The sequence below is a fragment of the Colletotrichum aenigma genome, assembly GCF_013390185.1.
Source record: "Colletotrichum aenigma strain Cg56 chromosome Unknown KSG_Cg56_contig07, whole genome shotgun sequence".
Lineage (NCBI taxonomy): Eukaryota > Fungi > Ascomycota > Sordariomycetes > Glomerellales > Glomerellaceae > Colletotrichum > Colletotrichum aenigma.
The window spans coordinates 4,291,697-4,303,458 of NW_023500913.1; the positions used below are offsets into that span (position 1 = coordinate 4,291,697).

The window sequence follows — 11,762 nt, forward strand, 5'->3', positions numbered from 1 at the left end:
TGATACTCTTGGGTTCCTGTGGTCTCGAACGATGATGTCTCGGCCTTACAGCCGCAACCTCGCCTAGAGTTTCCCTACAGGGGAACGATTTCAAGAGAATGTTTTAACTTGCCGTTTAACCATCCCAGGCCCACTGTAGCAGCGTGGGTAGAAGTCACAGGCTGACGAAATATCACTAATGCCAGCTGCTATCCTCAGCACATGAGAACAAGGGATGTGCTAGTTGTCACAGGATAAACGGCCAATTGTTAGCTAGGAGCGCTGGCGCCCTGCAAACTTTAAAAATATGTAGCGGGGTAGCGTTGCTTAAGACCCCCCTCCACCGGGACCGAGTCAGCTAGAGCTAAGCGATCGTCTCGGCCAGAGTCATTAACTCCCCGGCTCTTTTGCGGGCCGCTTGCTTCATTCAAGATGATATCCTTGGTCGAAATAAGGTTTACAGTCCCGCCTTCCAAATGCTAGGCATGATTCTTCAGCTGCTCGAGCCTCGCTTCGCCCGTCCGAAGTGAAAACTAAGTACGTAAAAGAAACAGCTACCCCGTCTCACTCCATGATTATCCGCTCTGGCGAAGGCATCGTACCAGCCAAGACTCTGGGTAAGTGCGCTGGGCTGTGGTGCCTGCGACACCTCGGTGGACAACCGTACAATGTTGCATTGAGTTCGGATAAGATGAGGTAAAAGAGGCAATGTAATCACGAAGTTGTTTTAGTAAGCGGGCATTGAACTGCGTAGTTGTCTCCTTTTCTTTCAAGAATACGCAAACGATCCAGTCTTCTACGTATGCCTATTATCCGCCGTTTAGGAGCTGAGTTTGACTTCCCTCAGGCCTTTCACACAATTCCCCCGCACAAGCACAGCCGATTGTTCCGGAACTAGCGTGTTCATGACTCTCAAAGAAACGCAAATCCGGAATTTGTTTGTTTCGTTTCACCGTTGAATTCTCCACCTCGCTTCAAATACACGATCGAATTATGTGCGGAATAACGGCGGCTATCACTCTCAGACGAGGGGCTTCTAGTAATGGAGTGAACGGTACCAATGGTATCAATGGCACCAACGGAAAAGCCGAGCATGCTCACAGTGAAAGAAGCAATGCCGAAACGCTTCGCAGCCAGCTCGAGAAGAGCCTCGAGACTATTGCTCATCGTGGCCCTGATGCGTCTGGCATCTGGATCAGTGAGGATGGGGCTATAGGTACGTGTGATTGGCTCTCGAACTGAGAAAAGAGCCTAAAATTCTACACATAGGCTTGGGACACAGACGCCTTGCAATCAACGATCTGTCCCCAGATGGTGTGCAGCCCATGCACAGCGACGATGCAAAGATCCATGCGGTTGTCAATGGAGAGATATACGATTATGATGCCCTTAGAGAGCGATGTATCAAGGAGCATGGGTACAGGTTCAAAGGCCACTGTGATAGCGAAGTCCTAATTGCCCTTTACAAGATCCATGGCGCCCCAGGGTTCTTCGAATATCTTCGAGGAGAGTTTTCTTTCGTCATCTTCGATGAAAGAGACGGCCGCGTCATTACCGCCCGAGATCGATTTGGCATCAAGCCCATGTTCTGGACCATTCACGGAGAGGGTGCCAGAAAACGCTTGCTATTAACCTCAGAAATGAAAGGCTTTCTAGCTCTGGGCTGGCAACCTGAGTGGAATGTCTATGGTCTCATCAGCGGATCTTCTCTTCAAGCCGAGAACACGGTATTTAAGGGCGTGTGGAAATTGAACCCTGGGACATGGATGGAGATCTCCCGGGACGGTCAAATCCAACACCACCAATATTGGGACCCGGAGTACAAAGATAAGGTCAGTGATGCTATACGCCGTCTTCAACCGTGAAAATTGTCACTGACATCCCATCCAGCATGACGTAGAGAATCGCACTCTTGATGAAATCATTTTGGAAGTTCGGAAACGCATTATAGAAGCGACCAAGCTTCGCCTTCGCGCTGATGTCCCTGTTGGCATCTATCTCTCAGGTGGTATTGATTCGTCAATTATCGCAGGCATAGTGACCAAATTGGTTCGCGAGGAAGGCGTTCTGCTGGGGAACCAAGATGCAACAAAGAGAATAGCATGCTTCACCATTCAATTCCCGGAAACATCGGGATTCAATGAGGCCGGTTAGTACATTCCTAGTGCCAAAAAGCAGTTGTCCAGGGATTCTTGAATTCGCTAACACTTCACACAGATATTGCCGAGAGATCAGCCGAATGGCTGGGCGTGCAGATCATCAAAAAGGACATGAACGAGACCGAGTTGGCCAACAATTTTGCTGATGCAATCTATCACGTTGAGCATCACCACTTTGATCTTAATACGGTGGGGAAGTTCTGTTTGTCTACTTTGCCAAGGCAGTATGGTGTGCCGGTTGTCCTTACCGGAGAAGGCGCAGATGAACACTTTGCTGGCTACCCTTTCCTGTTACCGGACTTTCTTCTGGAGCCGGATCATGCATGGCCATCTTCTGCCTTAAACAAGAACAACGAGGTGCGTGAAGGCATGCATCGAGAGATGACGGAAGATATTACGAAAATGTTCGACAGAATCGGTATGTTCGACCATGGCTGGAAGGATAAGTCTCAACATGAACTCGCAGTTGGGAATAATGCCATGAGATGGCAACCAAGCAAAGACTTGTTTGCGCCTTGGGTCAAGGAGAAGTACGCAAGCCTAGACATGAGGGAGACCGTTGCTGCCTCGGTGCCGGCTGAGATCCGTAAGAAGATGGACGAAAATTGGCACCCACTGCACTCCTCTCTCTGGGTCTACACCAAATCGCCGCTTGCTAACATGATCCTAACCTGCTTGGGGGATCGCACTGAAATGGCGCACAGTGTCGAGGCTCGGCCACCTTTCTTGGATCATCACTTGGCCGAGTACGTCAATGCCCTGCCCCCAAGCCTCAAAATTGCGTACAACCAGGCCGAAGGTGAGGCTGTAGGCACTGGCGCGAGTCTCTGGTGGAAGAATCTCAGTGCAGCGCGACAGTCGTTGAGCGAGAAGTGGATTCTCAAAGAGGCTGGAAAGCCATTTATTACACAAGAACTGTACGAACGGCGCAAGCACCCCTATTCGGCTCCTGTCAAATGGCCTCGTGGTGGCCCTCTGCATCAGATGATGGAGAGACTGATCACCAAGGAGAGCATTGAGAATTTGGGATTCATAGAATGGGAGGACGCGCGAAGCTGGCTGGAGACAGGTTTTGGAGATGAGGCTGATCCGCGGTCGTTTAGAAAGTTGGTTGTCACCGGCTCTTGGGTGGTTCTGAGCCAAAGGTTCGGTGTAAAGAAAGCTGTCAAGGAGCCATGGGCAAACGGCATGCGAAGGGCGTGCGTCTGATACAATGGATTTTAAAGGCCAGGAATGGAACGAAATCAAAAGAAAACGCGCATTTATACTTTTAGAACTTGTGGTCTGCTTTGAAAATAAGGGGGAATGACCAAAAAAGCAACTATGCATCATTTTACCGATGGATCGTTGTTCAAAAGGTGCCCTAGAAGCAAAAGTTCTTCCTGACCAGCTTGGAAAGAAAACACGGCAGATATCCTGCTTGTGATTGGTCTCAGTTGCTTCAGTTCGTAGAGCAACTGAAGAGGAAGGATCAGGATGAATCAAACAAGTTATGCGAGAGAATTTCGCTTACCATCTGATCCAGTCAGACTCGAAGACAAATCTTGGCTTGCATATTTGATTAGCGTTGCGCGCCTAGCAAGTCAGAAGATGACGAAAGTCGAACGCACTGTGCCGTGCTGTGCCGCAAGGGAAATTAACACCCGCATGTTGTGACAGCAAGCCGAGGTCGCGGCGTTCAATAGAAAACCACTTATGGCCCTTGGGGCAGTAACGCATACTGTGAAAGTTTTGTTTCCCTGTACATGTACTTCTTGGCACTACCCTCGATCGCAAAGCTTGCGCGGACCTGGAAAAGAAGTCTGTGACAATGAAGCATAATATTTGGTTCATGGCAGGCTTCATAACCCTCGGTAGGTCTTCGGAGTTGAGCAACGCCTATGTCTGTCTTGAATACGCTACTGACGTGTATACAAGGACTGTGCACCATACTGGACTGTGCGACTTCAGGCGAGCCATCGGAAAGAGAGTTGATCAGCTCGCAAGATGAAGCCGACTTGCTGAGCAACTGCGACACGATTTCTGGAAGATTTTACGTGGCCACCGAATCTGGGGAATCTAGTAACGTCACTATTTCACTACCGGATTTGGTCAAAGTGAACGGGACTCTATTTATCGACAACTATACCTCTTTCTCCGCTCCAAAACTCAGGGAGGTTACAGGGTCATTTGCGCCGAGCGGGCGAGACTCGCTCCCACTGTTGGAGACTGTCGGCCAAACTCTTTTCATCACGATGACAGATGTACCATCACTATCTTTCCCGAGTCTGGTCCGGATAGGCTCGTTTTTCTTTGACGGGGTTTATGGCCTTAAGAACATCACATGGGGTCCAGCCGGCTTTCCCGCCATAACAGAAAGGTCAGGAGACATCAGAATTCACGAGACAGACATCGACAACGTTGACTGGGTCTTCAACAAAGATCGGGACTATGGAATTATCTCCATTCATGGCCAAAACATCAAACAAATTACCGTCACTGCCCATACTATCGATCGATTGGATATTACGGGATACGGTGGCGATAGGGAAGTTGAGGTCACATTCGATATGCCTCCCGTGGAAGGCAGACTACACAGCAAGATCAACACCTTAGCTCTGAACGGAGTCCGAAGCTTGAAATACATAGAGCCTCCATCTTCAGTTGGGCATTTGTCTGTGCAGAGGTGCAGCATGATTCGCCTGGACATCCCTTTTCAGGTTAGCGATTACCTCTTTATCCGCGACAACCAGAAACTGGCCAACCTGTTTTATGGCGTAAACTGGAGAAACTACGGTGATTATAGTGGAAGGTACGATGCGGGGACTATCTACATCGTGGAGAATCCGGCTCTAGTAATGGACTTCAACACAACTGAGTCTGTCACCAACGAATCCACTGGCGCTTGGAGGTGGCCTCAAAGGAACATGGATAAGCTCGTCATGAAGGATTCGAAATGGTCCACGGGGTTTTTGTGAGTTCTTCCGTTTTATCCAAATGAACTCAGCATGATCTGGTGACTAATTTATGTAGTAATGGTCTACTTGAGGGGTACTCTCAAGTTGAAGATTTTCACGTTGATTCATATGATCAAGCCTTTTCGTGCCAAGCTTTGGGCAATGAATATGTCACCCCGAAAGGCGGAAGACCTGTATTCACAGGGAGCTATAGTTGTGAGCATAATGGCACCCATTTCTATCCTGACACGAGCTCTGGAGGTACAGGCTATCGATGCTCTCCTTGGTTGGGAGCTTCATTATTGGCATTGATGGGCTTTGTAATAGCGTTGTAGTGTTAGATTTTCATGGAATCATGAAAGACAGAACTTCGACTTATAGGTGCACATATGAAAATCTGATTTATCTGATATGCAACTTAAATGTGGGATTAGGATCAAGCTAGCATTTAAGTACAGTCAGGGACTAGGGAGGGACTAGGGATTATTGAGAATCAGTGGAGATTCAGAACTCATTGTGATGGAGGCTCAGCTGCGCAGGAAACAACGGTGACTACAGTGCATGTAGCACTGGCGTAGTCAAGGTTGTTTCCCACGATTTGAAGTAGAGTGACTTCAGTTGAGGTCATCAGCGTTCTCGACCTCAACGCTGTCAGTCTCACCATCAACATCCTCGCCATCAACATCCTCACCATCGACATTCTGGTTGTCGACATCCTCGGTCTCCTGGCGGCGCCAAGAGCCCTTCTTGCCTCCATTGTTGCCATACTTGTCGTCGTTCTTGTTGCCTCCCTTGTTGGCACCCTTATTGCCCCAGACATCCTTGTCACCGCCCTTGTTGTTGTCCTTATCGTCGTTCTTGTTGTCCTTGTCGTCGTTCTTGTTGTCCTTGTCGTCGTTCTTGTTGTCCCACTGATCGCCCTTGTCCTCGTTCTTGTTGTCATCGTCGCCATTGTTCTTGTTCTTGTTGTTGTCATCGTTCTTCTGGTTGTACTTGCCGTCATCCTTCTGGTCTTTTCCATTGCCCTGGTTGTTGTTCCATTGATCACCCTTGTTGGCGCCCTTGTTGCCATACTGGCCATTGTCGCCGCCGCCGTTCTTGTTTCCCCAGACGTCAACCTTGTTTCCACCCTTGTTGCCATACTGCTCATCCTTGCAGTTACCCTTCAGGTTCCAGAAGGTACGCTTGCACTGCTTGGAGAAGGTGCGAGTGACGAGTTCAGCGCCAGTCATGGCCTATGAAGATTGTTAGCTTCCAAACAGCCTTGTAGAGGGATTATAGTGAGCTAAAGCATACCGCATTACCCTCAGCGCGGACCTGAAAGTCAATTGATGTTAGCCAAGAGTTCTGTATCCGAATGCTGGAACCAATGAGATTGAATTGCTTGGAACGGATGGACTCACCTCGACAAGCCCAGCCTGAGCAGGCTCAGCGACAGGGGCGGCGAGAGCAGTGGCGGCAAAGAAAGCCATGCCAACGGTGGCAACCTGACCGAAAGTAGGGACATGCATTTTGATAGTTGTAGAAAAGATTTCTTGTAAAAGAGAGTGATTTTGAGCGAATGTGGGGCTTTAAGCGAGAGACTGTAGAGAAGTGTGATCTGGAGAGTGAGTGTGGCGATGAGAAGAAGAAAAACCCGTTTGCAGGAGATTTCAAGTCTCTTTTATACAGGAGATTGATTCCCTGACGAGCCTGATGAGTAGTCGGCTAAAGGATCGATGCTGGATCTCCGAAAACACGAAGTGTTTGCGTGAGAATCTAGCGCGTTCTGTAAGAGCCACATTGTCGGTCCAGAGGGCCTAAGCATCCCCAAATCGAGGCCGATGCTTTTAGCTCGTCCGTGTGGGGTGGAGGCTAGTGCATGGCAACCAGAAGCTTTTCCGGGATCAGCTAGAAGATCCGAGATTTTGGTTCTAGACAAGTTTTGCTCAGTGTTGAACTTCGAGGCAAAGCCACGCGAGCTCCCTAATCTGGCGAAAACCTCGGGTTAGCGCCACTGATCCTCAGAGTTGGAGAAAGTCTAGACCACCTGGAATTGAAACAAAAGGTGTCCTGAATAGAACCAGGGAAGTGGTTGACAGTGCCATCTTAAGATAGTGGTCTGTCACCTAAAGCCCGAATATTATCTGGAACCACGAGCTTCATGAGACAGATAAACTGCCTCTGACTGAAATATCTACAAGAGCGTGGGTAATGTAAGATTACTTTAGTCTTACTCCGCACGCCAGAGGACACTTATAGTGACATGGATATTTGATTACCCATGCTGGCTGCCACGACATGAGCGTGCATTTGAACAATGTTGCCCCTGACACCTGGACGAATCACCGACCATCAGTCGCAAGGGACATTGGTTAAAAAGCATCGCAAGGTGAGCTGGTGTTCTAGGCCCGATGCCTCAATACCGGTACTGTGGAAAGGAAGCGCCTCCCAGCTGAGAGGATGTTATGCCAAAGCAACCCCATCCGTGAGCCACCCCGCCTGAATCAACAGTGCGAGAGCTGAAAATGGTGGAAATGGAAACGAGCCGTGCGAGAGAGGAGATGCGGGATGGCGCTACTAAGAAGCTTAATTGAAAACACTAAGCGCGCTTACCTGGGCCGCCGCGGCGTTGGTGCTGTGCTTCCCGTCCGGGTGGTTTCGGGAGGTATTTTAAGATACTCCGTGCGAAATGGCACCTCATATATACTTCATCGTGTTTGCTGAAAGCATAATAGTCATCAGCAAAGATTATGTCAGTGCATTCGTCGTCTATGGCAATTGAACTTGAGATTTGTGACATATCTGACGACGGTGGCAAATGCCGGTCAGATCCCGAGGTATGAAGATCGGACCAACTTTCAGCGGCGCATGAACAATTCGGATATGCAGATAAATGGAGCTAGTATCACCAATCACCGGCATTGTGACTTTAAATTTTTGACGATGGTTTGTTTGGAGCAGTGGAATCTTCCGTTGTCTCGGTCTTGACTTATTTTCGGATAGAGTGGAAGATTGGACCGAATCCTTGCCGCCAGACGCCACATTTGCCTCCGCATTGATCCGCCCATAGTCTGACGGGCCTCAGCTTACGTTGGCTAGCCGTGATGAGGATTCCAAAAAAACAATATCTATCATCGTCCCAGTTTCTATGACTGACCTAACGACACATGGAGGTTTGAGGGGCCGAAGCACGCGCTTATCTCAGCATTAACCATTGAACGGTGAATGTAAGTGTCTTCGTAGCGACTTTTGGTGATACTTATGAGCGTGAATGATGTGTTGTCAACAAAAAAGTCTATACCGCTTGTGGTTTCAAAGAGCAGGCGACTTTTGATGTACGGCGGGAGTAAGCAAAATCCTAGGCCTCAAACCCACGTCATTACTCTTCTACCAGGTTATTTCGGTCACTTGAGCTGAATTAGCAACGAAGAACATTGAGAGTAGACAGTATAATAACTTACGGTAGCTCGAAGTCAGGCAAAAACCAGGACAAGACCAGCGCTGGCGCCGAAGCACCAACGGCTGTATATACCATATATCTCATAACATCGGAAAACTGGTGAGAGGTAAGCTGAGACGATTGTGTGAGCACTGGAATGAAATTATTCCTTACGGCATGATTAATCGCAGTCCTCTCAGGAGTGCCCCACGCAGGCGCAGTTCCAACGATCGAATCGAAGAGCGAATCGACAAGCTGTCCTGAGGCCCCGTTGCCGAGATCCCTGTACAAAGCCGGCTTGAATGTATTCGTGTAGATGCCCCCGGCTATGCATGCGCCAATACTGCCTCCAATAATGGAGAAGCAGATGACCAGAGCGGTGATCTGCGGCATCTCGCGGTGAGGAACGACGACCTGGGCAGGAACTAGGACCGATAGTTGCATGATGCCAGAGCCTAGACCTTGAATGATTTGGACGATAAAAAGCTCCGCAACCGAGTTGTCTGCACCTCTCAGGCGAATCATGACACCGTACCCGATCATACGAATGACTGCGGCCGAAATGAGAAGCCACTTATACCGCCTGGTATAGGCCATGGCCAGACCGGCTATGATGCCCATGACACATTGCATGACGCCATTAGTATACTGAAAGAATGTCGCATCCCGCGCGGAGAAACCGCGGGCAACTGTGGACCAAGAGTAGAGATAGGTGTGAGTGCAAGAGAATCCGATGGAGTCGCTAGCGATGAGAAAAAGACACAAAACGATTGTTCTGTTACGGAAGTAATGCCCTGGCATAATAGGATGCTTTGCCAAGAACTTCTCGTACATGGGTAGCAGAATGAGGATAATGCCGCCCAGGATGATAAGTGCGATGATGTATGGGGTTTGCCAAGCACTTGCGCTCCCAGCAGCGAGTGTCAGTGGCAGTAGGACCATGGCGATACCCGCAGACAGCAAAGCTGAGCCGCCAAGGTCAATCTGAGAACAGAAGCTGTACAATGTCATCTTCCGAGATGGCGCCAAGCCTTCCTGTTTTGCCTTCCGCTGGAAGTACAGCAGAGTCGAGATAATGAATGCGCCGCCGATGGGCATGAGAATTGCAAACATGCCAATTCCCCAGCGCCAGCCGATGCCACCGGGCCTAACCACGTCTTCGATGATGAATGCTGCTGCCCACGGAGTAATCAAGAAGGGGAAGAACGAAAAGCTGATAGCAAAGCCACGCCATCTTGCCGTAGTGATGTCGGCGATGACAATATCATTCATTATGTTTGTCCCGGACTGACCGACAGTGTAGAAAATGGCCCCAGCGGCGTAAGAATCGAAGCCATGAGAGGAAGCCATCAAAATGTAACCTAGTACATAGAACGAAATCGTCATGATGTACGTCTGTCCTCTGCCAATGACATTGGATACCTTTGCCACTGGCGGCTTGATGACGGCAAAGACGATACCATTAGCTGTGCCGAGTGTTGCCAATTTGGAGAGTGCCGAAAAAGATGACGTCGCATAGTTATTGTAGATAGCAACGGTGGTGTTGTCGAATTCGCTATCACGGATGAGCCTTTTCTCATGGACAAAATTCGGTATTGAGCACTTACTACACAATCATAATGAGAGCCAATCCGGTGATAACGAGCCATCTTCCTTTCTTTCCCCATATTGCCTGTACTGCTTCGATCGTGCCGACTCCGGACTCTACCAGCTCAGAAGACCTGATCTTGTCGTCGGCATCGTGGTCGTCGACTCCGTCATCCGTCTTGCCAGCCGCCTCCACGTTGTTGGCAGTCCGCGGAACTGTGATGCTATCGTCGGCGGCTTGCTCGGACGGCCGAGGGTCCGAGCGGAACTGGCCTTTCAACGAAGTGATGAAGCGCATCGCGACTCGTCGTTCGGCTACTTGGTGCCGGAAAGACGGATTGAAGTCGGGCTGCGGACGAACTGCTCGCGGTCCGAGTAGAAAGATGCGGCGACTTTAACAAACTTTGAGTCAAGACTGCGCGTAAGCATGCCGACGCCTTGCCTAAAGTTACCTTTTGAGACGATCCCCGCCCTCCCAACAAGAAGTCAGTCTGCGGCACGTTGATGCGCAGATACCACCTATCACAGGGATCGGCTCATTGACAACCGACAACCGTCCAGACAGAGTTTGGTGTGGCCCGGGAAGACATCCCGCTGTTGTTATCTACCGCTCGACTCAGAGGCAGCGCGGGGTTGCGCGGGTTGAGCCAACCTATCACAATGAAGACGTTGTCATCGTACATGGTCTTGTGATAACATTGCTGATAGCAGTTTGATTCATGAGCCGTTGCGACTCGTCCGATACTTGGTGGGATTGTTTCCCATGTCTCGCGTCACTCATCCATGCTTCCCGAGGCATGATGAAATGGTAGCATTCCAGAACCGATAGCTTGCGATAAGGTTGGTCGTCAATGGGATGGACCCTGGAAATTAGATCCGTTGAGCGGTGCCGAACGGGAGAATCCACCCTTATTGCGCCGCAATTTAGATATTTGCCGACATTAACGGCCGAGGGCGGCTTCGAGAATGGAGCACGCAGGCCCGGCGCCCAAGATGGAGTCGTGGGTCCCGGTCGGCGGTGACTGTCATTCAGTCGATGAACCCGGCTTAGGGATCGCTGAAATACTGGGAGCTCCCGAACATCAAAGATAGCACGTTGAAACATCTCAACGAGTAAGTGTAAACGTGGCTAATTGAGACGGCCAGGAACTGACACAGGGGCATGTTCTTTTCCGTGCAGCAGAAACCTTCTTGACATTGCCGATAGCCAAGACGCAGATAATCAGATGAAAAAGATAATGCAAGCGTGGCTCAAGTAGGCAATCTCGAACGTCTTTCTTATCTCCCGACCGACTTGTACGAGTCGGGCCATGGCCAAGAAGCTCGAAGGATGCGCTAACCCCGAAGAAGCGAGACACCTGGTACACCATCTGCTTGTCTCCGGCCACATGGTCAGCGATCCGGCAAAAAGGACCCCCACAGAATAGACCAGTTGTAAAACAAGTCAGCCAGAGGATATCTTCTTCTGAGCCGGCTGGTGCTCTGCTTTTACCCTTTTCTTTTCTTGTGCCTCTCCTAAAACAGCGGGCGGGGATTGCAAGCGCAATATCATCCTCATCGATTTTAAGATGGACACTAAACTTGCGGCCGAATTTTCGGCTCCCACTCAAGTGGCCCGGCCCAGATCCAAGTGCAAGGCAGCGGTCACCGCTGCTGCGCTCTCAGCTCTCGGGCTGGTGG

At 49.8% G+C, this 11,762-nt stretch overlaps 4 protein-coding genes across 4 annotated transcripts; 2 read left to right on the forward strand and 2 right to left on the reverse strand.

Annotated features, from left to right (window-relative positions):
- Nucleotides 1-972: 972 nt before the first annotated feature.
- Nucleotides 973-3,347, forward strand: chyD-0 (Amidase chyE; the record flags this gene model as incomplete). The annotated part of the gene is made up of 4 exons (XM_037326687.1): nucleotides 973-1,195; nucleotides 1,249-1,811; nucleotides 1,870-2,128; nucleotides 2,197-3,347. The coding sequence occupies 4 exons, from the start codon at nucleotides 973-975 to the stop codon at nucleotides 3,345-3,347; spliced, it is 2,196 nt and encodes a 731-aa protein (XP_037175428.1).
- Nucleotides 3,348-3,948: 601 nt separating this feature from the next.
- On the forward strand, nucleotides 3,949-5,095 carry CGCA056_v011442 (uncharacterized protein; the record flags this gene model as incomplete). The annotated part of the gene is made up of 2 exons (XM_037326688.1): nucleotides 3,949-3,991; nucleotides 4,056-5,095. The coding sequence occupies 2 exons, from the start codon at nucleotides 3,949-3,951 to the stop codon at nucleotides 5,093-5,095; spliced, it is 1,083 nt and encodes a 360-aa protein (XP_037175987.1).
- Nucleotides 5,096-5,688: 593 nt separating this feature from the next.
- On the reverse strand, nucleotides 5,689-6,585 carry CGCA056_v011443 (uncharacterized protein; the record flags this gene model as incomplete). The annotated part of the gene is made up of 3 exons (XM_037326689.1): nucleotides 5,689-6,309; nucleotides 6,371-6,391; nucleotides 6,478-6,585. 3 exons carry the CDS (start codon nucleotides 6,583-6,585, stop codon nucleotides 5,689-5,691), a joined length of 750 nt encoding a protein of 249 aa, XP_037175986.1.
- A 1,850-nt stretch (nucleotides 6,586-8,435) lies between these two features.
- On the reverse strand, nucleotides 8,436-10,380 carry mirC (MFS siderochrome iron transporter C; the record flags this gene model as incomplete). The annotated part of the gene is made up of 4 exons (XM_037326690.1): nucleotides 8,436-8,463; nucleotides 8,518-8,612; nucleotides 8,670-10,050; nucleotides 10,103-10,380. 4 exons carry the CDS (start codon nucleotides 10,378-10,380, stop codon nucleotides 8,436-8,438), a joined length of 1,782 nt encoding a protein of 593 aa, XP_037175984.1.
- Between the last annotated feature and the right edge of the window lie 1,382 nt (nucleotides 10,381-11,762).